We start from the raw sequence: 23,578 nt of genomic DNA, 5'->3' as shown, positions 1-23,578 counted from the left end.
TGTATTGAAAGTAGCAATTTTATTTGAGTTAAAATTATTTACAAAAACCCAAAGACATACTTCATGAAACTCGTACAAACTATTTTTCCTGCCGTTGGCTTTTGCTCCAAAGATCACAGCTGAGAAATACTGTATAAAATAAAAATAGGATTGGATTCAGAAAAGTACTCTACCATTCTAATTTCCAATTGAGAGTATTTACACAAATATTTACAATGGAAAAAAGTTACTTTAAATTTTTAATTTGCAAGTTGGCCTCAAGTACCCTTTAATGCAGAGTTATTTGAGGGTTTAAACACACAAAAAATGCACTGCAGTTCACAGGGTGATTTCTCCCCCCCACCCTCAAAAAAAAACATCTGTGTTCATCAGTGCTTGACAATTAGTTATCTAAAAAAACTGTTAAACACTGAGGTAAATCAATTCCAATTCGAACAATTACCAGTGTAACAGAGAATCATAGTTCCCCCTGCCTTTTTTTTTTTTTGCATTAAATCTATATTTTATTATCTCTTGCCATCTGTCCACAGAAACCTAATTGTTTAATCTTTTTGAATTCTAACTACAAATGAAAAGCCATTAATTTAAAATCATAAGACTAAACAGGCAAAACATACCTAATAAATTAATCCTGTCAGAAATAATTTACATATTTAATTTTACTACGTTTCTCTTTCTATACTGAGATTTTTTACGCAAAGGGAAAACACAACTGCAAAATCCCTTCTAAGTTACACTGGTACACTAAATTTTTAGAAGGTGATGAGAGAAAATGCAAAAAGTTATGACCAACATAGGATTTTTGCCTCTAATCAGTTACTTCCTTACAGAATTCCCAACAATCTGCATTATCAAAAATAGGAAGACATAGAAGGCAGCCACTGTATGTAAAAAAATTTTACAGCTGGCACTGATACAAAAGCACGAGTTTGTAACTTTATACATGAAAATAACACAAGATCTAAAAGCATATTAGATTTCCTGTTATTCCCCCTCATTATACATAGAGCTAATATTTTTATGGCTTCAAGTTTTACAAATTCAGTGGAGTAACATGATGTAATTACCTATACAGGTATTTAAAAAATGTTGATGACACAGAACTCTCGTAAGAGTCTGCAAATATTCAAGACCAGCATAATAAAAATAATTACCAATTTTGCTGGTCTGAATAATGAGTGCAAGAAAAAACACCTATATTAAAAAAAAATCTAAATGTATTTTCTGGGATTTTTTGTTCCACTAAAGTCTCTAAACACAATGCTTTGTGAACTAGACCTCAACCTGAACAAAATCTTAACTATATCAGCATTTTAAGGCTTTGTGTTGTATGCATTTAACTTTGCCATACTACAGAAGAATGAAATAGAAAGATTATGTCAGCTGGAAACATTAATCCCCATTGGTGTTTTAGCTTCGTTACTGAATCGCCCCTAAAACATCCAATTTCTTTGTATTGAGTATTATAAAATATATCTTAAATGCTCCCTTGTAACAAATCAAAACAGCATTTCAAAGTTTTTGCTTAGTATGAAGTGTAAACTACCCTGGGATTGAACATTATTTCACTATGTCCTTTAACAGGGCACAACTCTTTACAGTTACTGCATTTTCTGATAATATACCCTTAAACTGCTTGATGTGTTATGTTTTTGTATGCCTTTCAGAACTATGAAGCGTTATGGTCTATCAGCTTACAGTATATGGGCCATGACAGTTTTAGAACTGAAGTAGTTCAACCACCTAATTTCAATCAATCAAAACAGTATAAAAATATAAACAATCCAATCCTTGCCTCTTTGGATTCCAACAATTTTAAATATAGACAGTAGTTAAAATCACCAAGTATTTAAAAATTTATATTTTATGATTTTGGAATAATCACGTAACAAAAAAGCAAGAGCAAATTAAACTCAAATAGGAGCGATACTGCTGTCCAGAACTTCTTTATTAGAACATTTGTTTGATACCTCAGTAGCTAAGCTGCCTTGCACCTGGCTGGCATGAAACAGTGGCTCAACAGTAAACAGCAGTTGCACTATCAGCAGCAAGTTTTTCCCCTTTAAACTTGTCATGAACGAAGCAGGAAAAAAATAAAAGGAGGGTAAACCCTGCCAAAAATATTTAAATACTGCACTGCATCAATTCTATATTTATTTTCTTCAGAACCTTTTCCCCTCATTTTTGATAGTTGCAGATTGATGTAATAACTGTCTTTTAGAAATTGCTGAATGCATGGTTAAGAGACCAGGTAGCCTTAAAAATCTGAACACGAATGACACAGATGAATGGTCTTGGTGTATCTTCAAGGACTTCTTTCATGATTCCTTCCTTTGTCTAAGGGTAGCTCCAGCATTAGAGTGCCTGCAGCGGAAGTTAAGTATCTAGCAGTGTTCCAAGTATTCAATCACCCTAGAGATAGATTTCTGGCCTGTTGTTCCAACAGCACACTGAAAACAAGCAATAGAAAACAGAAGAACAAAAAAAAGCATTTATGACACATTATAAAAATCTCAAAAAGCTCTGCTCAATTTAGAATACACATTTAGTAAGACAAAATGTACTTTAGGCTATGGTTCTGAAATACTTTCCATTCATATTCAAAGAGGAATAAGGAAGTGGTTTCCTTTCCACTTTCTAGCAAAATAAAGGGTTGGTAAATGGACATTCTGTATTAAAAATGAAGATATCACCGCCTCCCACTCCACGTGTGCACGATAGAGCTAACTAGCAGAAGTCCTGGAAAGCTTTCATCAATATTAATATTACAAGTGTATGAGATAGGAAATGAAAGAGCAGTTTAAAGTACAAAAAGTAACCATATCTGGCAATCTTAAAAATATGCAATACTTACAGTAAGATTCATGAAACTGAGAAATTTTTTGAGCATTTCAGTCATTATTGAGAAGTCCCCTTCAGGTAAGTATTCCCTCACAGTTGTCACATTGATCTGAGGAAGTCAAACATCTCTTTTAAGTTACAAAACATTTTAGAGCATTGAAATTAACATTAGAGGTCTGTCTGTGTGGTGTAATAGTATATCCTCCTCTTCCCCCAATGTTTTTCTGAGCTGCTTATTGCTGTAGTTTCTACACTTGAAGTCTTTCACTATGCATAAGATTTCCACACAACCCCCACTGGGAAAGGAGCCTCAAGGATGACTTCTCACGACTAAGCCCTCTAGCCACAGAAGTTGCTACAGGTTTTTATACATAACATTTTAAGTCAAGTCAGACTGCCCAGGATTCTTGAAGGCTAAAGAGATAGACAAAAGTATCCTACTGACAGGGTGAGAACTGTCCTTTCCAGTGGAATAATATTTCTATTCCTTAAGGGCTGAGAAATACTGACCTTGCACTTGTCACTGTTCCAGAACTGATAATTATATAATAAATCAGCAAGAAGCTGCAGAACAGTGCTCTTCAGACCATATCTAAACTCACTGTTTATCTTGACAAGACTGATACCTAGTCAAAAAATCACCCACTTCTTGTCTTTCTGAACACAACTAAGCATATGCAATACTAAATTTTTATTTATATTTAGAACTCTGAATTCCTAAATTTTAAATTTCAGCTCTGAAGAATGTTTCCCAATCTGACAGAGGTGATCATCTTCAAAGAATGTGAGTATGTACAAATTTGGCATTCTAAAAATCACTGGCAAAAATGAAATTCCTTGGACTATGACGGAACAATATTAAAAACTCTAACGTTTAGCTCATATAGAAGCCACTGAAACACAGTGAGTTTACAATTATAAAACATTTTCACCAATTTCCTTCTTTTCCAGAATAAATTCAGCTATGGGCTGAGACTAAACACAAGAAAAAACAGCCTGCAATATTATCAATTATTATTGCACTAAAAATATACAGCAAGTGAAGACTGGTTTAGAATGGAGTATTTCTGAAAACCTTGTGCTGGGCTATATATGCACCAACATGACCTTCCAAACGTAGTAAACTTACATAAAAACCTAACTCAACAAAATCACTTCATGACTGCAAGTGGCTATTTCAGTGAACATTTACAACCAATTTAGAATGAGTCATTGACTCATTTCCTTACTGGACTCTCCTGGCACAGACAGCCCAGAAGCAGTGCTGTGTACGAGGCCACAATGCAGTCTTCCATGTGCTTCCCAGCATGTTGAAGGGCTGCAAAAGTAAGAGAAATTGCTTACACAGTACATACAATTTACGAAGAAGTTTCTTTTGTTATTAGAAATATATCTAAATTGTTCAGTGTCACTTGGAAGAATTACATTATTGTAGAACAAAAGTAAATTCCTTCCGCAGCTAAGGTATCTCAAAGGACTTTACAAAACTAAGTTATATGCAAAATATACATTACATACTGAGCAATCTCATGTGGCCTGCGATAGTGGAACTAATTACCAAGAGGGAATATTGGCCCAAACATCAGGATTATTCACTATGCTCTATTAAACATAATACTATCACAAGTAAGGTGCAAACACAACACAAACCACCACCATCAGTATAGAAATACACGTGAACCTGCAAGGATATACCATCCTCCCTCCAACTCATCTAAACGTCAGTTATCCTTCATGTATTTTCTTTAATATTACTAATATAGTATCTTCCAGCTAGTGACTGAGAAGACTTCTGGGCACACCTTGGACCAAGCACTAGAAGACAAACTATAAGTGGGGAGAAGGGAGGAAGAGGACAGAGAGGAAGTGTTAGGTGGTGAGACAGGGATGACAGGCAGATAGTGGAGCTGAAAAGTGAGACAGGAAATCTGTTTGGAGGGGAAGGAATGTGCTGGAGGGGGGCAGGCAAATGAAAGGAGATGATGCATCTGAAGATCTTCATTCTCCAGAGATGGAGCAGGTCCACGGCCCCTCGGCCCTGGAGATACCAGAGCTCCTGGGAGGAATTCCTCAAGGATGGAGGGCACCAAGCCTTGAAACATTTCCATATATAAATTTTAGCTGCATCTGCAAGTGAATAGGGATTGGGAGGGTGGGGAGAGATAAAGACTGTCTGGTGTGGAACCCAGGGAAAAAAAGTGAGCAGGGATGAGGAAAGATTCTGAGGGACATACAGAAATATTGTGGGAATAGAAAGGAATCGAGGAAAAGGAAAATGTGGAGATGCAATACAGTGGAAGAGAAATAAACATGGGACCTAAGGAAGAGGGAAAGAGTTTAGCAGAAAAACTAAATGAAGTGAGAAAATCAAAAAGGAGAGAATAGGAGAAATGAAAAGGAAGAGAGAGACTATTAAATAAAGGGAAACAAGACAGACCAATTTCAAGTTTAACAATAAGCTCAGGCAAGATGGCCACCAGAACATTATGTAGGAAACATTACTGTATTAATGTGTCAATGAAACGAAGGCTTCAGGAAATAATCTAAATTGAGGTTAGGATCCAACAAAGTGAAAAGGGTATTATAGCTTCCTTCACTCCACATACTCCACAGCAACTGAAATGCTTTGTTCAAAACTTTTTAGAAGTTTCACATGTGGATAGACAACAAGATGAGGACACTTCAGCCCACGGGGTTATACATCACTGGAAAGTGGAGATTAGAATGGAAACTCTTATGCAATCTTCACTACAGAGGCAGCTATATTGCAATCATACAGCTCCCCCTCTGCCCCCCCGCCCGCCACCTTCAGCTGATCAAAGCCAACTGATATACCTTTATTAAGGTCAAGTTCTTCATCATCCTCTTCCTTCTTATCTTTCTCTTCAGTACTATCTGCCTTTTCTGTTGAGACCCACTGAATCTCTCCACTCGTCTCTTGCCATTCTCCACTCTTGTCATGCTGTGCAGTAGGAGCTTCTTTGATCAACTCATCTGTCTGGCTCTCTGCCAGCTGTGCTGCTCGTTCACGTTCAAGGAATAGCTGGTGGGAAAATTTGAGGAGACATTCAGTTATAGGCCAAATCCTAAACAACACACTAATATTTTGAAATGTAATTTCCCCTTCCCATGCATACACCTTCCCATAGTTTTATTCTTCAATATTAGTCTTATTAATGGCATTGGAGGAAAGGATTAGAATTCAAAACTATCTTGACAGATGGAGAAGTGGTCTAAATTAAACAGGATGAAATTCAATAAGGACAAATGCAAAAGTACTACACTTAGGAGAGAATACTCAGTTGCACAAATACAAAATGGGAAATGACTGCCTAGCAAGGAGTACTGCAGAAAAGGATCTGGATGGGATACTGGATCAAACTAAATATGGCTCAACAATCCAATACTGTTGCAAAAAAGCAAACATCATTCTGGGATGTCAGTAGGAGTGTTGTAAGCAAGACAGGAGAGAAGTAATTCTCCCACTCGAGTTAGCACTGAAAGTTTTCAAGTGAATACAAGCTTGTTACAAAGAAAAGGATAAACAGTTCTTAGCTACTGAGGACAGGACAAGAAGCAATGGGCTTAAACTGCAGCAAGAGACATTTAAGTTTGACATTAGGAAAAGCTTGCTAACTGCAAAAGTAGTTAAGCACTGGAACAAAATCACTGGAGGTTTTTAAGAACAGGTTAGACAAAGACATTAAGGGTGATCTAGAGAATATTTAGTCCTGCTTCAGTGCAGGGGCCTGCACTAAATGACCTATCGAGGTCCCATCAAGTCCCACAATTCTATGATCATTATCCTCTTTTTAAAAGGATTATACAGATTCATGACAAATAAGGGTGGAATGCCCCATGGTAAAGATCAAAGGCAACCTGATTCACAGCTTTGAAGGATAAAAATATCATGATTTGAGTCAGAAATCTTTTTCTGAACCAATTCAAATTTTTCTTTGAAACACTGGAATACCCAAACTGCCCTTTTCATTTGTAAAATGTTCAGGATGACATTACTTTTATAGGAATATCTGCATTTAACTTATTTTCCTGTTCTCCTCCACCCTTCTTTTAACACCCTACAAATTCATAGTCTTCTTCCTATAATCTCTAGTTTTTGTTCCCTCATTTCTGTTTTCGTTTATTTTTATACCAATTTTTTGCCCCTCCCCTAAGTTTCTCCAGCTCTCCAAAACGTTCCACTCCATGCATGAGTAGAGCTACAAAGATCAACTAACAAGTTCTGTACTGGGGCTGCTGGATAAGTGGTAAGCTCCCTCTTTGTACTTCAATTCTGAGTCTGTTAACTTCTAGAACACCTTTTTGAGCAACCCTTTGCAAACAAGTGCATATTTAGGCATTGTTCTTTGCTAGTACTTTGATAACTGATGTCTGTTGTATCTGCAGTATACCCACACACGACACACTACAGGTTTCTGAATAAAACAAAATTGTGACTTCAGTTTCACAACTGGGAAAAAATATCAACCAGCAAGAAACAGCAAAAATCTGAAAGTGACCTCAAATTATCGCAACGTATACACTTATCACAACCTGGAGCTGAAGTTGCTAAATGGGTTTTAATTCACACCTTTAGTAATTTCAGAGGAAGTCTGTATACAGACATTTCTTTCAGATTGTCCTGTTTCAGTTTAATTACAATCACTCACTCAATCCAAAATAAGAGTATCCATACACAGACTAGCATTGAAATAATTAAAGGTGTGAATTAAAATCCATTTAGCAACTTCAATTCCAGTTTGTGCCTGATAAGCCAATACAGAGTGTGAGCCTGTTTCACAATGGAATAATTCTTCATGGCTTTTTTTTTTTTTTTTTTAATGATTTAGTCCATGTGATAATCAAATGGAGTAATCTGCACATCCTGATGCATTGAAACTGATATTCTGAAGCTGTTGTGATGCATGCTATATATCGATAAACAACACGTTATGTCCAAGCTAATTTCTTAAAATTCAATAGAGATGTAATTTTGAAAATCCATTCATGGAAGGAGGCATGCAAGACAAATGTAGCTCAGGATATTGTTCTAGAACTACAGCAGGTTTAAACAAAACTAGAAATAAATTGGATGCAAAAAATGCTTTAGTGTGAATGAAAGCAGCCTTTTGGTGTCAGAAATAATGGTACTACTGTCATTTATATGGAAAACAACTTCTGCACTGGGCACCGAAAAACGAGAAAGTATGGTAACTGGATCACTAAGTGAAAGCTATGGGGGAAAAACCACAATAGGTTCTGCATTTTGTAAGGTTCATACGAATTTAAAAACCTTTGACATGACACTGCCGCTTGCTAACACACATTTCTGCCATAAGCAAGCAACTTCAATATTACACCGAGAACTAATTTTGCAACTAAAGTTGCTACTTACCTGTACTAAAGCCTGAACAGCATCAATCTGACCAGTTATCTTTATGCTATCATCTCCTTCTCCTGAACAGAATGAATCAAAAGAACATGATGTTTCCATATTGACAAGACAGTGTCTATTCCGAGCACTATACTCTACCAGATTGATCAGCAGACCCAAGCCCTGGAAGAATCAAAGTCAAAGAAGATTATACACAACGAAGAAAACAAGAATCCAAATAAAAGAATCTTATTGATCAGTGCATCTGATAAATACTATTTTTATACTTTGTGTGTGTGGTGCTCACCAAGGTATGGGCACTCTTTTATCAAATGGTCTGATGTACAGAATATGGCCAAATTAAAAAAAATTAGAATCAGAATTTAAGTTCCAACATCCATATTTAGGCACCTGAACAAGTGGCCAGATTTTCAAGAATGCTGAGTACAAAACATCTCTGAGCACTTCTGAAGCTCTGGCCCCTTATTTATAATAGAGATTTAGGAGCCTAACTTTTGGCTTGCTTTTTTGAAAAACTTGGCTGATGCATTTTATCTTTTGCAATTTATGCCATGTAGATTTACTTCTGTACTGTCAAAAGAGAAGCAAAGTAGATTCAAACAAAACCTGTCCCAAACTGATTACATATACTGTATTTCTAAACTTGAATGGACACTGAAATGAGACAGCTATTTCCTTCTAAAGCGAGTCTAAGATGATGTCTCTTGTTCACCCAATTAACAGTGGACTTTTACCACATTGAATACATATGGATTACTTCTTCAAAAATTTCGTACTTCAGGGCTCCCATTTCATTCTAAATTCTCACTTTGTACTGTCAAACATCTGTTTGTTAAAAAAAAAGTTTCTAGGCATTCTATGTGCACACAGAGTTTGACCTAATTTTTAAAAGCTGTTACATGTAGTCACAATGAGCACCTTAAAAATCCTTTTACAGTGCTAAGTTTATTCCTTCAAATGTAGTGTTGGTTACTCCTGACATTTTTATTTTTGTTTAGGCACCAAATCCTTAAGTCATTTTCTTAGATCATACACACGTAATGCTTCCATTGACTTCAACGTGACATTTTCTTGAGAAAAAGCTCAGTAAAAACTTTAGAATATGGCTGTTATCATGAAAAACTGAAGTAGTTCAATACACATAAGACTAGGGCAAACTCATTCTTTAGATTAATGAAACAAAGGGTCTTTTACTACTCTTAGTTTAAAGAACGCTCTCTTACCAACACCCGAATATCAAATCTCTGTTCTTGAGGTAGGAACTTTGGAACCTGAAGCACACAATTCATAGCTGTGCCTATCAGACCATCTTGTTCACCCGTCTTTGTGCTGCCCCACTCTGTTTAAAAAAAAAAAAAAAAAAAAAAAAAAAAAAAAAGAAGAATGTGGTCAAGTTTCTAAATTTGTAAACAATTTTTTTTAATATCATGCAAACATTAGTAAAACAAATCTTTTCTAAAAACCAATTAGCATCCTTTGTCCAAGACACTTCTCTTATTAACAATCTATTTCCCAGTCCTTATCTAATTTCTAATGACAATTACTGGTCACTGTATTGCTAAGATCCAACATACATGAGTAAATACTATAGAACTTAGGAGGTTAAATATGGTTGGTAGGAATGGCCTACCTTATACTGTTTGATATACAAGTGCAAGCTCTGGAAAGATCCCTTACCATTATCATTTGTTAAGTTAAGTAAGACACCAATGATGGCCCTCATGCAATCTTCCACTGCTTTACCCACATGGTTAGTTACATTCTGGTGAGGCAAAGGCTTGCTGTACGGTAAACAGATGCTGTCTTCAGCACGGTTATATCGCTGGATCAATTCCTCACAATGCTGCAATGCTCTAAAGATGGAAAAAGCAGAGAAGACATAATTAAGTAACTAACAGTATTAGGGCATTTCATCTTTTTATATGTGCATGATGAAGAAAATGATATAAATGTGATGTCTATGCAAAATGTGTTCTGTATTATCTAAATGTACTCTAAAATTAATTTTTTATTCTGTACTTGCCAGTTAATTACCTCTATTTCACAGTAATGAAATAAATGCCAACTGACTTTCCACCAAGATACAATGCACTTCATCACAACCCTAGACTATGAGCTTGATTCTTTACCTTAGATCAAGTTTATGTGGCATAACATAAAATTTAATGAATTTCAGCAGAGTTACAGATAAAATTGGGAAAATGCAGTTGAGAACCAGGATTTAAATCACAAACACATAAAAGTCTAAATATAACACTACATAGCAGATTTTTTTTTTTAAAGTACTCACTCAAGATATCTGATTTACCTGCCAACCATGCTTGAGATACTAATACCAAAGTATGCTTCCACTGGCTAGTTAGGGTCAGATTCTCAGCCCAGTTTTATCTCCTTTGCACTCTCCGAGTGGCATGAAAGGGATACAATCTAGTAACAACTGGTCAGTTGAGAATTCCTCCAAATTCCACAGATGGAAAAGTGTAGAGAAAAACAGAATTCCACTATGCCAATTCTAAGCTGGTATGTGGTTCCCTTTGGCACATAGCCAGCTTCTCTCACTTGTATCAGAACCCAGGCAGCTTGCAAATAAGGTAACCAGAATGAGCTTCTTAATGGTCCATACCTCATATTCCCAGAAAAAGTCTTGGCACAGAAAGGAATTTGGCACATATTTACTGTTTTTCTTATGATGAGAAATAGTAGCAACTTAAGAGTTTCATTCTAAACTATTTTAACATTACTGATTTTCTTTTAGTTATGTTTACACTGGCCTCTCTCTCTCCCCAACCCTCCTTCAATTTCCCACCATTGCGAGCATTAGTGTAGAGCGAGAGCTCCAGGCAAGTGATAGTATTTTGTCTATATTCACTTAGCTACTACCATTTCAGTTCCACAGGTTGTACTAATATTTGGAAATTCTAGGGGAATAAGTATACACTGTAGCCATAGCCTGTTTTTATTTTTGTCATATTATGTACAAGAAAGCCTGAAATACCATTTTATGATAACTTACTTAGCTGATGAGACTATGAGCTGAGAGTCTTTGTACGCTATCAAGTAGCTTTGATTCTCTGGGTTATGCACAGTTACCTAAAAAGGAAAAAAACAGTATTAGGATTAACCTTTTGTTGGAAGAGGGAAGGATCAGTAAACACACAATATTCTTCTTTACTCACCACTATAATTCCGCATCAAACAGAAGGCAAGACTGAATTCTCCACGTGCATTTTTACTTTTTTTGTGACAATGTTTTCCTAGGATTTTATCTTGTACCTGGCCCTACAGAACACCACAGAATGCCCATCTCGGTAAGGTTTTACAGAACCCACCATTTCATTTTGCAGACCAAGTCTCTCACAAATCCAACTCTAGTATCATAAAGAGAGGAATTCTGAAATAATGCAGCAGAAAAAATCAATTATCCCATCAGGAAGATGCATATCTGCTCATACTTACACTTTCTAGGACCCGTAAACATCTTTCTGCTCCCCATAATGAAGCAACCAATTTCTCTTCACTTTCGTCACTGCTGAGGTGATCCACACATTCTTTGACTAAATAATAAAGAGAGCAGCATTAAAGAGGTCTCTCTGAAATCTGTGCTTGTAAAAGTACAAAGAGCAATGCACAGTAACAGCAATTCTCCCAATACCTCACCCACCCTATTTGCTACATTTTTACAAAGTTGCTTTATTAACAGGAGTGCGATGATCATGAAATGAATTAGTATTTCAAAAATACTATTTTTCAAAAGTTCTATCTATCACAGTAAATTTTTTTTTAAAGAAACTCTTTTTTAAAGACATTATTTAAAAAAAAATATTTTTAGTATGGTCTCGACATTTTATGTATGCCAAAGTAACACAAAACATCAGCTGCCAAACCATAATGATGTGAATACTATTTAAAAGATGGAAAACACTTAAACAGGTTTGTCAAGAGGAGAAAAAAAAAAGTTTATTTTTCATTTGACCAAGAAGAGATTCTGCATTAAACCCTATGGCACAGAACTACAGATTACTCAGCACATTTTATAGCATTAAAGAAGCAGAGATATCTAACACTGTACAATACACACCTTTTGAAGTGAAAACCAAGACAGACATAAGGAATTAGCAAGCTTGCATCTCAAAAGTCTCAGCACCAGCTCATTGCTTTTTTACTTTATTTTACCCAATTTCAAGAGCTAGCCTTCTCCAACTCATCGATATTTGTTTCAACAGAGGCTTTCCTTCCCATATTTTCACCGCACTTTGAGCAAAGTGCACCTACAAATATCTTAAAGGAGCTCAAACTCATGTCTTTTTGAAGAGCTAGCTTTCTCTGGACTGTCTTGGAAAGAAAATGTGTCCAGAATAGGAGACAGTATTCTAGAAGGGGATATCGCTGGTGCTTTGTGAAGTAACAGAATTCTAATACCCAGACATAGTATATATGTAAGACAACTCCTCAAAACCCAAACTCCTAAGTTGCCCAACTGGTATCCTATTATCCAGCTGAAACAACAACAACACAGACCCATTATCTACTTAGAATTCAATCTATTTTCAATGCAACTTCCTACACTTTAATAAGGCATTAATTTTTCCCAACAACCTGATGTGGAATTTTAAATATTTTTTGTTAGTTTAAGTAGAAGATACACATTTTTTCTTTCCTCTTACAATAACAGAAAAAGAAAAGCTGACAAATTAAGGGGAAATCTTCCTGTCAAATCTATGTCTAATTCATTTATACTTTGCAGTGCATCAGAAACTAAACATATTCAAGATACCTTTATCTACAATATGATCAAGACCACCTAGAAGTCGCAGCTCTTCTTTAAACCAGTCCCCTGCTCGTTTTGAGGTGAGAGACAGTAGCGTCTCCATTGCCAAATGCCCAGTCTGAAAAAGTCAGAATCTAGAATTAGTAAAGTAATTGCATTACCAACAGCTATTGACAACTGCATCTTAGCATAAAAAATATCTTGTATTTAAAAAAATAACCATAGGGTCTTTAAAATATGCAATAATTCTGAACCCATGAATTAACAAGGAATTGTACTACTGTTTAGCTACAGAAATCACTTCATGAGTGAGCAACAGTTTGACAACCATTGCAGATGCCTCTCCTGTCCCGTAAGGCATCCACGCCACAAGTTTACTGGAAGCAATCGACTAGAGATGTGCAGAGTGAATCCTGTAGTTCAAAGTCTATATTTCTATGTTTTGGGGAACTTAAGAATCATGGCTACTATCAAAATAAACTCATTTCAGTGTTTAACTCAAAGAACTCCATAAGCTCACTGGAAGTTTATTGTCCCATTACCTAACTGAACAAAAGTTCTCTGTGTAGAACAGCCACCAGAGGGAGCAAGCCAAACTGGCAAGTGTTTAAAAGCAGCTTGATTGAATACTGACAAGGGAAGAGCAAAAATACTTTTGCACTTTCATTTTTATATTTCTCAATTTTGCCAGTATTTTAGAAGAGTCAAACTGTCTCCTTTCATTTGCACTTCCTGTTATCAAACACCAAAGTGAGGAAGGAAATGGCCAAATCAGCCAGGCAGCAGAAAACAAGGAAAGCCAAAGAAAACACTTCTTCTCTGTCTTCCAGATATGTTAGCTTTCTCCTCTTGCTGAAAATGTTTTGACTTTACACTATTAAACTACTATATATTTGTACATTAGCAGGACAACAACATCTCACTGGGGAAAAACTTTCCAGTATTTACAATATTTTCTATACTTAGAATAAAGAATAATTAGGACATGCCAGAAATACAGCGAACATTGAAAAGTTTGAGGGTTACCATTATACCTCATTCCTACCATAAAAAGTTTACATTAAAAAAAGTTATGTTTACCCAATAATTACTCCCTGCCATGTTCTTACCAAAACATGTGCATCCATGAGCTGAACCATTTTAGATTTTATTTTGATGATTGCCTAAGTAAGGCTAATGCCAATGCAGCAACCATGGACAGCAACAAAAGATATGTAACCTATCTTGCACAGATAATTTAAAGCTACAGAAAACCGGACAACAAAATACTGATATTTACATCATACACTAAGGATATGAGTAAATCAAACCCTAGGCCATAAACAAATCTAGTAATTTCATGTGCACTACATAAATATAACAAACAAAAGAAGAGAGATAAAAGAGGAAGGGTTTTCAGTAGAGGTAACTGAAGACCACCCCACTTCTAGGCTTCATGCCTGAACCACAACTTTGAAGCACTGTTTACGCAGCTATGGAACTGATGGATGGATACAGCTATGGACCCTTCGATAGAAGGATATGGGGCCACACAGGGTATTGTTGTGCACAGCATTTTGGAGCACTAGAGTGAGCCCGTCTAGCCCAATCCAGCTGGGAGACTTTGGCTCCTACACGCTCCAAAACACTGTAGACATACCCTATATGTAGCCTCAGACACTTCCACTGAAGGCCAGCATTCTTAAAGTGTTGCTCTTAAAGGAACAGGGGAAGGTAAAAGATTAGAGTAAATATGCAGAATCATCCCTCCCCCAAAACTGGTTACAGGCAAATAAATGTCTTTTCATCTTTGATGTAGCCTCCATATACTCTCAGTGGTGAGAGTTTAGTTAGCAATACAATATTCTGGGAGATGAATTAATGAGTTCTATTTAAACAAAGAACATAGAACTGCCCTTCCAAAGCAATCCAAGTCCACAAACAGAATGAAGTAATGTTGTGTAAAATTCTGAACAGAACTTCAAATAGCAGTCCTGCAGAATGCTATGATGGAAGTGTTCCAGAGACATGTTATCAAAGGTTTCCTTCGCCCTAGAAGAATGAGTTCTAAATTGAAGTACTAACACCTCAAACAAGGCATCACATATTCAGTGCAAAATCTAATCTATTTGGATAGCTCTTAAGTGGAAATGACACTCCCCTTACTCTGATCCAGAAGGCTATGCATTTAGGTAACTTCCTAAATATCTGAGTCTGTGAAACGAATACTCAAAGACCGCTTATATCTACAATGAGGATTTGGGAAGGCAAAACAGGAGATTAATAGTCTCATCAGAATTTGCATTATATTTGGTAAAAATTGTGTCAACCAAGTTTGTCTTCTTGGTGCCAGAACAGATATGGAATAGGACTCTGAGAATGCCACCAATTTGCAGGTGGACATTTTAGGACTGGATGTTGGCTAGAAAAGCAATATATTTGGCATCAATATCTTAAGGTTGTTTGTTTAGCTGTGAATTACACAGCTAAGTTAAAACTAATAAAACTGACGTTCTATTCAGCCTCAGGACATCTGAAGACCAGAAAATTCTTAGGTCCATAACCAGGTGCTATAAAAGCCTATGAAATTGTAATCAACCTAAAACTGAAATGCCTGCCATATTGCATTATGTCATCATAAACCCCATACCTGTAGCTAGCAGCCATATGGTCAGATTATTTTCCCTAAAACAATTCAACTCCTCTCACCGATATAGAATACTGTCTTCTAATGCCAATTTCACAATTTGTTCCACAACTGAAAGTTTGAGAAAGCAGAGTGGAAGAATGACAAAATTACCACAGTAACATACAAATCGAAAAGCCACCTCAAGCAAGGCATGTTTTCTTTTAACCTGGTGTAAAATGGAACATGTAATGTAACTTGGAGATTACTGCTAACAGATGAAGACACTATGTCTAGATTTTTGACAAAAACTGATTTTAAAAAAATATCAGATTGATAAAAATCATGGTAAAATTCAAAGACAAAAACCTAAAAAGCATTAAACAATGTAACACTGAGAAAACAGTAAAGCTCATAGTAACATTTGTTACACTGAAATACAGGTTATATTAGTCATACCATCTAGTGGTAACATACTACAGTATCAGTTGTTCCAGATCAGACCAACGGTTCAGCCAGTCCAAGGTCCTACTCAGTGTGTTCACATTTCTTTTAAACATAAAATTTTGAAAGGCTTATAACCTATCCATTATTATTTGTGCTAGGATGAAACTAACAAGAGAAGTTTCATCCCAGCAGCTTTAAACTAGGGCTGTCAAGCGATAAAAATAAAAAATCAATCACGATTAATCACACTGTTAACAACAGAATACCATTTATTTAAATATTTTTGGATGTCTTCTACATTTTCAAATATATTGATTTCAATTACACAGAATACTAACAGTACAGTGCTCAGTTTAAATTTATTTTATTACAAATATTTGCACTGTAAAAAACAAAAGAAATAGCATTTGTCAATTCCTCCATTGCAAATACTATAGTGCAATCTCTTTATCATGAAAAGTTGAACTTACATATGTAGAATTATGTTAAAAAACCTGCTTTCAAAAATAAAACCATGTAAAACTTCAGAACCTACAACTCCACTCAGTCCTACTTCTTGTTCAGCCAATCGCTCAGACAATTTGTTTACATTTGCAGGAGATAACGCTGCTCGCTTCCTGTTCACAATGTCACATGCAAGTGAGAACAGGCATTCCCATGGCACTGTTATAGCCAGCGTCACAAGATATTTATGTGCCAATGCCCTAAAGATTCACATGTCCCTTCATGCGTCAACCACCATTCCAGAAGACATGAGTCCATTTTGATGACAGGTTATGCTCGATAACAATCCAAGCAAGGGCGGATGAACGCATGTTCATTTCCGTCATCTGAGTCAGATGCCACCAGCAGAAGGTTGATTCTCTTTTTTGGAGTGTTCCTCTTTTAAGAGTTCTGAAAGCATGCTTCACACGTATTCCCTCTCAGATTTTGGAACTCACTTCAGATTCTTAAACCTTGGGTTGAGTGCCACAGCTATTTTTAGAAATCTCACATTGGTACCTTCTTTGAGTTTTGTTAAACCTGTAGTGAAAGTGTTCTCAAAACAAACAATATGTGCTAGGTCATCATCCAAGACTGCTATAACATGAAATATATGGCAAAATGTGGGTAAAACAGATCAGGAGACATACAATTCTCCCCCCAAGGAGTTCAGTCCCAAATTTAATTAATGCATTATTTTTTAAATGAGTGTCATCCACATGGAAGCATATCCTCTGGAATGATGGCTGAAGCATGAAGGGACATACGAATGTTTAGCATATCTGGTATGTAAATACCTTGTAATGATGGCTACTGAAGTGCCATGCCAATGCCTGTTCTCACTTTCAGGTGACATTGTAAATAATAAGCAGGCAGCATTATGTCCCGTAAAGGTACACAAACTTCGTAGTCTTCACGACTGGCTTAACAAGAAGTAGGACTGAGTGGACTTGTGGGCTCTAAAGTTTATATTGTTTTGTTTTAGAGAGCAGTTACATAAAAAAATTTACATTTGTAAGCTGCACTTTCACCATACAGCTCTTGTATGAGTTGAACTGAAAAATACTTGTTTTTTTGTTTGTCATTTTTACAGGGTAGATATTTAATCAAAAGTAATATAAAGTGAGCACTGTACACTTTGATTTCAGTTATAACACAGAATGCAATATACTTGAAAAAGTGGAAAAACATCCAAAAATATTTAATACATTTCACTCGGTATTCTATTGCTTGACAGGGCGAATAAAACGGATTAATCGCAATTAATATTTTTAACCATGATTAATTTTTTGAGTTAATCACACAAGTTAACTGTGATTAATTGACCATGCTACTTAAAACTTGAAAAAAAAACCAAAAAAACAGTTTGTTAGGCTTTTAGAAGATCTTACAACTGAAGTAAGGTGCTATTTATATGTACACAATTTATAAATACACAGGTTTCAGAGCAGCAGCCGCGTTAGTCTGTATCCGTAAAAAGAACAGGAGTCCTTGTGGAACCTTAGAGACTAACAAATTTATTTGGGCATAAGCTTTCATGGGTTACAGCCCACTTCATCGGCTGCACAGAATGGAACACTTAAGAAGAGTACACACACACACACACGATGCCATACCAGCTCTAAGAGACTAATTCATTAAGATGACCTGTTATTAGCAGGGAAAAAACACTTTTGTAGTGATAATCAAGATGGTCAATTACAGACAATTGACAAGAAGTGTAAGGATAGTTATTATATGGAAAAAGATACAAGTAGCGTAATGACTCAGCCATTCCTAGTCTCTATTCAAGCCACAGTTCACGGTATCTAATTTGCAAATCAATCCAAGCTCAGTAGCTTCTCATTGGAGTCTGTTTTTGAAGTCTCTCTGTTGCAAAATTGCCACCACCAGGTCTGTTACTGAGTGGCCAGAGAGGCTGAAGTGTTCTCCTACTGGTTTTTGAGTGTTATGATTCCTGATGTCAGATTTGTGTTTGTTTATTCTTTTGCATAGAGACTGTTATACTGTGGCTACCAACTTCGATGTATAAGTTGTTCATGTATTTTTACATCAAATCAAGATAGTTATATATACACCTCATTTCAGAGTGTTAGAAATGTGTATTAGAAGCAAAAAAGGGTTGGTTAAAGTTAAGTCAAACAATCCATTGACAAAACTGGCAATTGAACAGTACGCAAACAGCAAAAGAATTTTCCCCTCCTCTTTTTTCAAGCATCTTTTTGGGCTTTCTACCACCACTGTATAAAAAAGGAAAGCACCTGAATAATCTTGTACTGGCCACTCTTGGAGGCAAGATTTTGGAATAATTGGACTGCTGGTCTGATCTGGCATGACAGTTTTTACGTACGAACTTTAAAAGAGCAAAAAAAGCAAGGATATTTAGACGAGTCAAAATCTTTACCTCATCACATTACGCTTGGGTACTGCACAACTATCCAACTACTTGTTGATGCAACACCTGAGAATAATTTCAGCTTTAACTGAATTTTACCCTGTCTACAGACCAACCATTACTGTTATTTTTACCTAATTTTGATGCATGACATATTAAATCCTATACAGTATATCAAAACTGGGATAAAAACAGTCTGGAACCAAATACTGCTATCAAAACTTTATAAGCTCATGTTTATTTCTTAATTACAAACCTGTTACTAGCTACAATGGACTATAATTTGGTGAACTGCAGACAGTTGCAGCTTATTGTACAGAGTTAGAGTAGCCTTGTTTAGAAGAGATTTGGGAAATTTAAAGATGAAAAAGTATGTACTGTACATAAGATATTCTACAAAGAAAACAGATGAAATTTCAGACTACTCTTGGCCCTCTAATAGAGCATCACAAGGCACAAAGTAAACAGTTATAACTAGAACTGAAAGATAGCTGCTGCTAATAAATTTCATTTTACCAAGCATGTCACTTTAGATTAGTTTTAAAACAGACCCTTCAAACACAATCATGAGACCCACCGTGATGTTTTCAAGATCAAGATGTTTGTTGTGGACAGTTTCACAGAGCCTCCGTATTTTTTCCTTAATTTTGTTCATGTCTTTTTCATTTAGCAGCTTGGCAGAAGAAGCGTCTTGCTCTAGCTCCAAAAGCCGAATCATCAGATCTAGACTAGCTCTGTCTAGATCCATGTTCAAACGATCTCTACTCAGGATGTACATAAGAGCTGCTGTACAAAGTGACAGATTCTTGAAAACAAAAAGACAAATATAAAATTGTAGCGGCACTTACGCTACATGAAGAATGTACAACGCATGAAGATTTTTTAAATAGACAAAGCTGGTGATTTGGGAGAGAAATTTGTCAGACTTTGCCTATGCCATCACTGAAGCAGGTAACTATGTGTCTGAACACTGTTCTTTCTAGCAAGATACTAACAGTTTTCCTGGCCAATGTAGGCAAAGCACAAATCACTTAATTCGTTTTACAAAATCCTGTTAGAGACGCAAAGCATTTGAAATTTACCCCAAAGCAGTCAGTCAGTGTCACAGAGAGAAAAGCAGCGGACAGCAGGTGGAAACTTCAGGAGGCAGTGGCAACACAGAAGGGAATTATGGGAGGGACAGGAGAGAAGGGGAGGCAGTAGGGGTGCTGGCGATATTGTTTGGCAGGGAGTGAAATTTTGGTTAGCTAGGAGGAAGACGAGAGAGAGAGAGAGGAGATAGAAATGAAGCTGAAAGAGGTTGGAGGGATGAGGGCAGGGTCATACCAAGCAAGTGAGTAGGGAATCACTGTCTTAACTTGGATTAGGGATTCCTAGCACAGAGCTTCAAATTCTTAGTGAAGTCTGCCATGGAGATTCCCCAAACCCAGGAAAATGGTACCCATTGAGGTAAGGCTTGCCCAGTCTTGCCCCCAAGAAGCTTGGCAAGAACCCAACTTCCACTAAGTGAGCACAGAGCCGAGGTCTTTCCTCTAATGTTTTCATCCTCTAGAGAACTGAGGGGTGAACAGTGGCCCCTCCTTGATAAAAAGAGAGGGACACCACCCCAACCTTCCTCAAGAAGGCAACAGTAAATCCTCAAGGGGATTCAAAAAAGCAGAGGGAGGTCACAGGGCTCAGATGCACAAAGATATTTAGTTTCCTAACTTCCGCTGAAATCAATGGAAGTTGGAAGCGTACATATTGTTATGGATCTGGGCCAGGGTGCCAGAGGTGAGTGGGTAAGAAGAGAGTAAATATGAAAAGGGTCAGTCTATTGGTTACCAACCCCACCTGCTCTTCATCATGAAAGGTCAGCACTTTTCTTGAGTTTGTAATTAGTTGTCCACAATTCCAGTGGACCTCCAAACAGTAAGCAGAACTTTCATGAAGCTCAGAGCTCTGCCGGGCAGACACCTTCCAGAAACCGTCAAAGCAGGTGCTGACCCTGTTGACATCTGAAGGGAAAGGAACTGATCAACAGTGGGCTTCTGGTCAGATGGAACAGAAATAGAGAGGAATAGGCACCTGCTAAAATTAAAGGCTTGGCTGTTTGTATGCAGACCTCAAAAGATTATTAGGGTGACTGCCTTTACACCACAACCTAAAGGCAACTGCTCTATAGACACGCTAAGATCTCTGTGAGGACAGTCACCCCTAACTTGAAAAGACTTCTTGCTAACCCCTCAGGCCTCTTCTGCCCATCCACTCCATTGTACTCCTCCTATTCACCTTGTTCTGCATTCATACTGCACCAGTTCCCTCCCTCCATTCTCCAACCCCTATTTCCTGTCATTTCCATAGAGCCCGCAAGTCCAGTTTTAAATATTTAAAACTGGACCACAACAAGGGACACAGCCCGGAGGGTGGGAGAGGGATAAGGGAGGGAGATGGTATAGACTGTGTTGGAGTGGTCATGTTAGGGCGGTGTCAATGAGTCACCAAGAAGTAGAGTTTGAGGGAGGGGGATAAAGACTGTACTGGCAATGGAAGAGCTCAAGGTTTCTGTGCATGTGCACACAGAAAACCTAATTAAGCCAATGAATCTGCTAAGGGAGCTGATAAGCCTTCCAAATGCTTCAGTGAAGTAGGCAAGCGGAGAAGCTGAGAGCTATGTGGGGAAGCAGTGAGGTAGGTGAGATGGCATGGGCCAGGTGGGAAATAAGCAGAAAGATAACCTGGGTGCCAGGGAGCCCTAGGACAGCAGGATCCTCCTTAGGACACTATGAGCAAGTAAAGGAGGATTATTTTATACCTCAGAAAGATTATAAATCCCTAGCTCATTTAAGCAGTTTGGTCATGGCATGTGTACACATCTTTATACACTGGTCTGGCTGAAAGGGATTTGGTTCATATTGAATATCTGCTTAAAAGATTTAGCTCAACACCAGAAAAATATAGTGTGCGCGTGCATGCAAATCTACATGTGTCAGTTTAGGAGTTCTGAACACAAGCCTGTGATGAGAAGCGATGCTGAGGAATAGGGAGGGGGGTCAGTGATGCAAGATTTTATAAAATCCTAATTTTAGATTCATCACAATATAAAGATTTGAATATTAGGGCTATGACGTTTTCCCAGAAAATATTCTTTAGACAATCTATTTTAACACATGTAGATTTTCAGAGAAATGGTTCCTCCAAACAAACATTGTAGAGGGGAGGGGGAAAAAAGAGAAGGAGCGATGGGTAAAGAAAATGGGGATTATGACAGAAGTCTGAAGGCAGCCTTGACTATGGAATTGCAATTTATGCCTCTAAGAGTTCAGAGAAAAAAAAATAAAATCTTCAACTCTTGTTACATACACAGCAAAAACTGCAGGCCAATTACTCCCACTCAGAAGAATTTTGATCTTTGTCTTCTCTTTCTCATTCTATTTATATTCCAGCTTGTGGGAACAGATGGTAATTTTCAAAAGTTCAGCATTATATTTCAAATTATTCTATATTTCTGAATTATTCACATTTCAAGACATTAGAAACATGTTTTTGTGGGTAACAACTGAAAATTTTCATGAAAACATTTATTTTAAAAATTAATCTACTACTCTGAAGCATTCACAGCATATTCAAAAAAAAGATAGTTAATCAAGAAACTGCAGTTTAAATACCAGTTTACCAATTAGGTGGAACAAGTATTTTTCAAAGATGATAATTTCTATTTGGGAATAACTCTGAGGTAACTGGTAATTTTATTGTGTCTACCGGGCACAAAATAATTTATTCATTGCAACTGCTATTTCATTCCCTCATAAGGTAAACTAACAATCTTATTCTCTCAGATCCGTTATAGAGTATAGTTGCAGTGGAAGTAATAATTGATCATCATTTATTTCCAATTATGTTGTCATTTGGGGCAAAGCCTTTTTCTCTTTCCCAAACTATAAATAGTTACAAATTTAGTATACACACACACACACACACACACACACACTTTCCTTTTTCAAAATCTTTCTAAATCCAAGTGAAGCTAGCACTACCTATGTCATGAAATGGACACAATGCCATATAGTAGGAGTAAGTCCATTTTTCTATTTTGAAGTAACTGTTTCCCCATTTCCTTTTGGATGGGCTTGAATTCTGCGTTGCTCTTGTTGAGACTTGGGGGCAAAATCTATTTCTAATCATTTGAACAAAATTAAAAATGTTAGTGAAACACAGATGTTCAATGCAACAGCAGTGAGGAAGTATGCAGCAGGATTATTTCATGTAAAGCATAAATATGTATGTCCAGTTACAGAATATCACACAATTATTGACAAAAACATAAAATTAGCTGTTTAGAATGTCTTAGTTCCTATGTCTAAAATACATTTAAAAGACACTGGGGGGGAGGGATAGCTCAGTGGTTTGAGAATTGGCCTGCTAAACCCACAGTTGTTAATTCAATCCTTGAGCGGGTCACTTAGGGATCTGGGGCAAAAATCTGTCTGGGGATTGGTCCTGCTTTGAGCAGGGGATTGGACTAGATGACCTCCTGAGGTCCCTTCCAACCCTGATATTCTATGATTTTGTGACATTATATGAAAACCTAACTTTTCAACATATTGAAAGTGGATGTTGGTCAAATATATTTTTGGAAAAAAGTAACAATTTAAATGTTGTGGT

At 36.8% G+C, this 23,578-nt stretch overlaps 1 protein-coding gene across 1 annotated transcript in view; it reads right to left on the bottom strand.

Annotated features, from left to right (window-relative positions):
- Nucleotides 1–23,578, bottom strand: part of WAPL (WAPL cohesin release factor) — a 128,934-nt gene continuing 105,356 nt past the window's right edge. Inside the window, exons 9-19 of the mRNA XM_050958546.1 lie at nucleotides 19,512–19,739; nucleotides 13,011–13,122; nucleotides 11,693–11,790; nucleotides 11,250–11,326; nucleotides 9,914–10,089; nucleotides 9,460–9,575; nucleotides 8,237–8,398; nucleotides 5,677–5,884; nucleotides 4,071–4,159; nucleotides 2,855–2,950; nucleotides 1–2,450 (exon numbers count right to left, since the gene is read on the bottom strand). Coding sequence (XP_050814503.1) covers nucleotides 2,385–2,450; nucleotides 2,855–2,950; nucleotides 4,071–4,159; nucleotides 5,677–5,884; nucleotides 8,237–8,398; nucleotides 9,460–9,575; nucleotides 9,914–10,089; nucleotides 11,250–11,326; nucleotides 11,693–11,790; nucleotides 13,011–13,122; nucleotides 19,512–19,739 — 1,428 coding nt within the window. The 3' untranslated portion in view covers nucleotides 1–2,384. The remainder of the gene's footprint in view (nucleotides 2,451–2,854; nucleotides 2,951–4,070; nucleotides 4,160–5,676; nucleotides 5,885–8,236; nucleotides 8,399–9,459; nucleotides 9,576–9,913; nucleotides 10,090–11,249; nucleotides 11,327–11,692; nucleotides 11,791–13,010; nucleotides 13,123–19,511; nucleotides 19,740–23,578) is intronic.

This window comes from Gopherus flavomarginatus, chromosome 6, assembly GCF_025201925.1.
Source record: "Gopherus flavomarginatus isolate rGopFla2 chromosome 6, rGopFla2.mat.asm, whole genome shotgun sequence".
NCBI lineage: Eukaryota > Metazoa > Chordata > Testudines > Testudinidae > Gopherus > Gopherus flavomarginatus.
The sequence above is the reverse complement of the archived record's forward strand: the minus strand, read 5'-3'. Positions and strand labels throughout refer to the sequence as shown.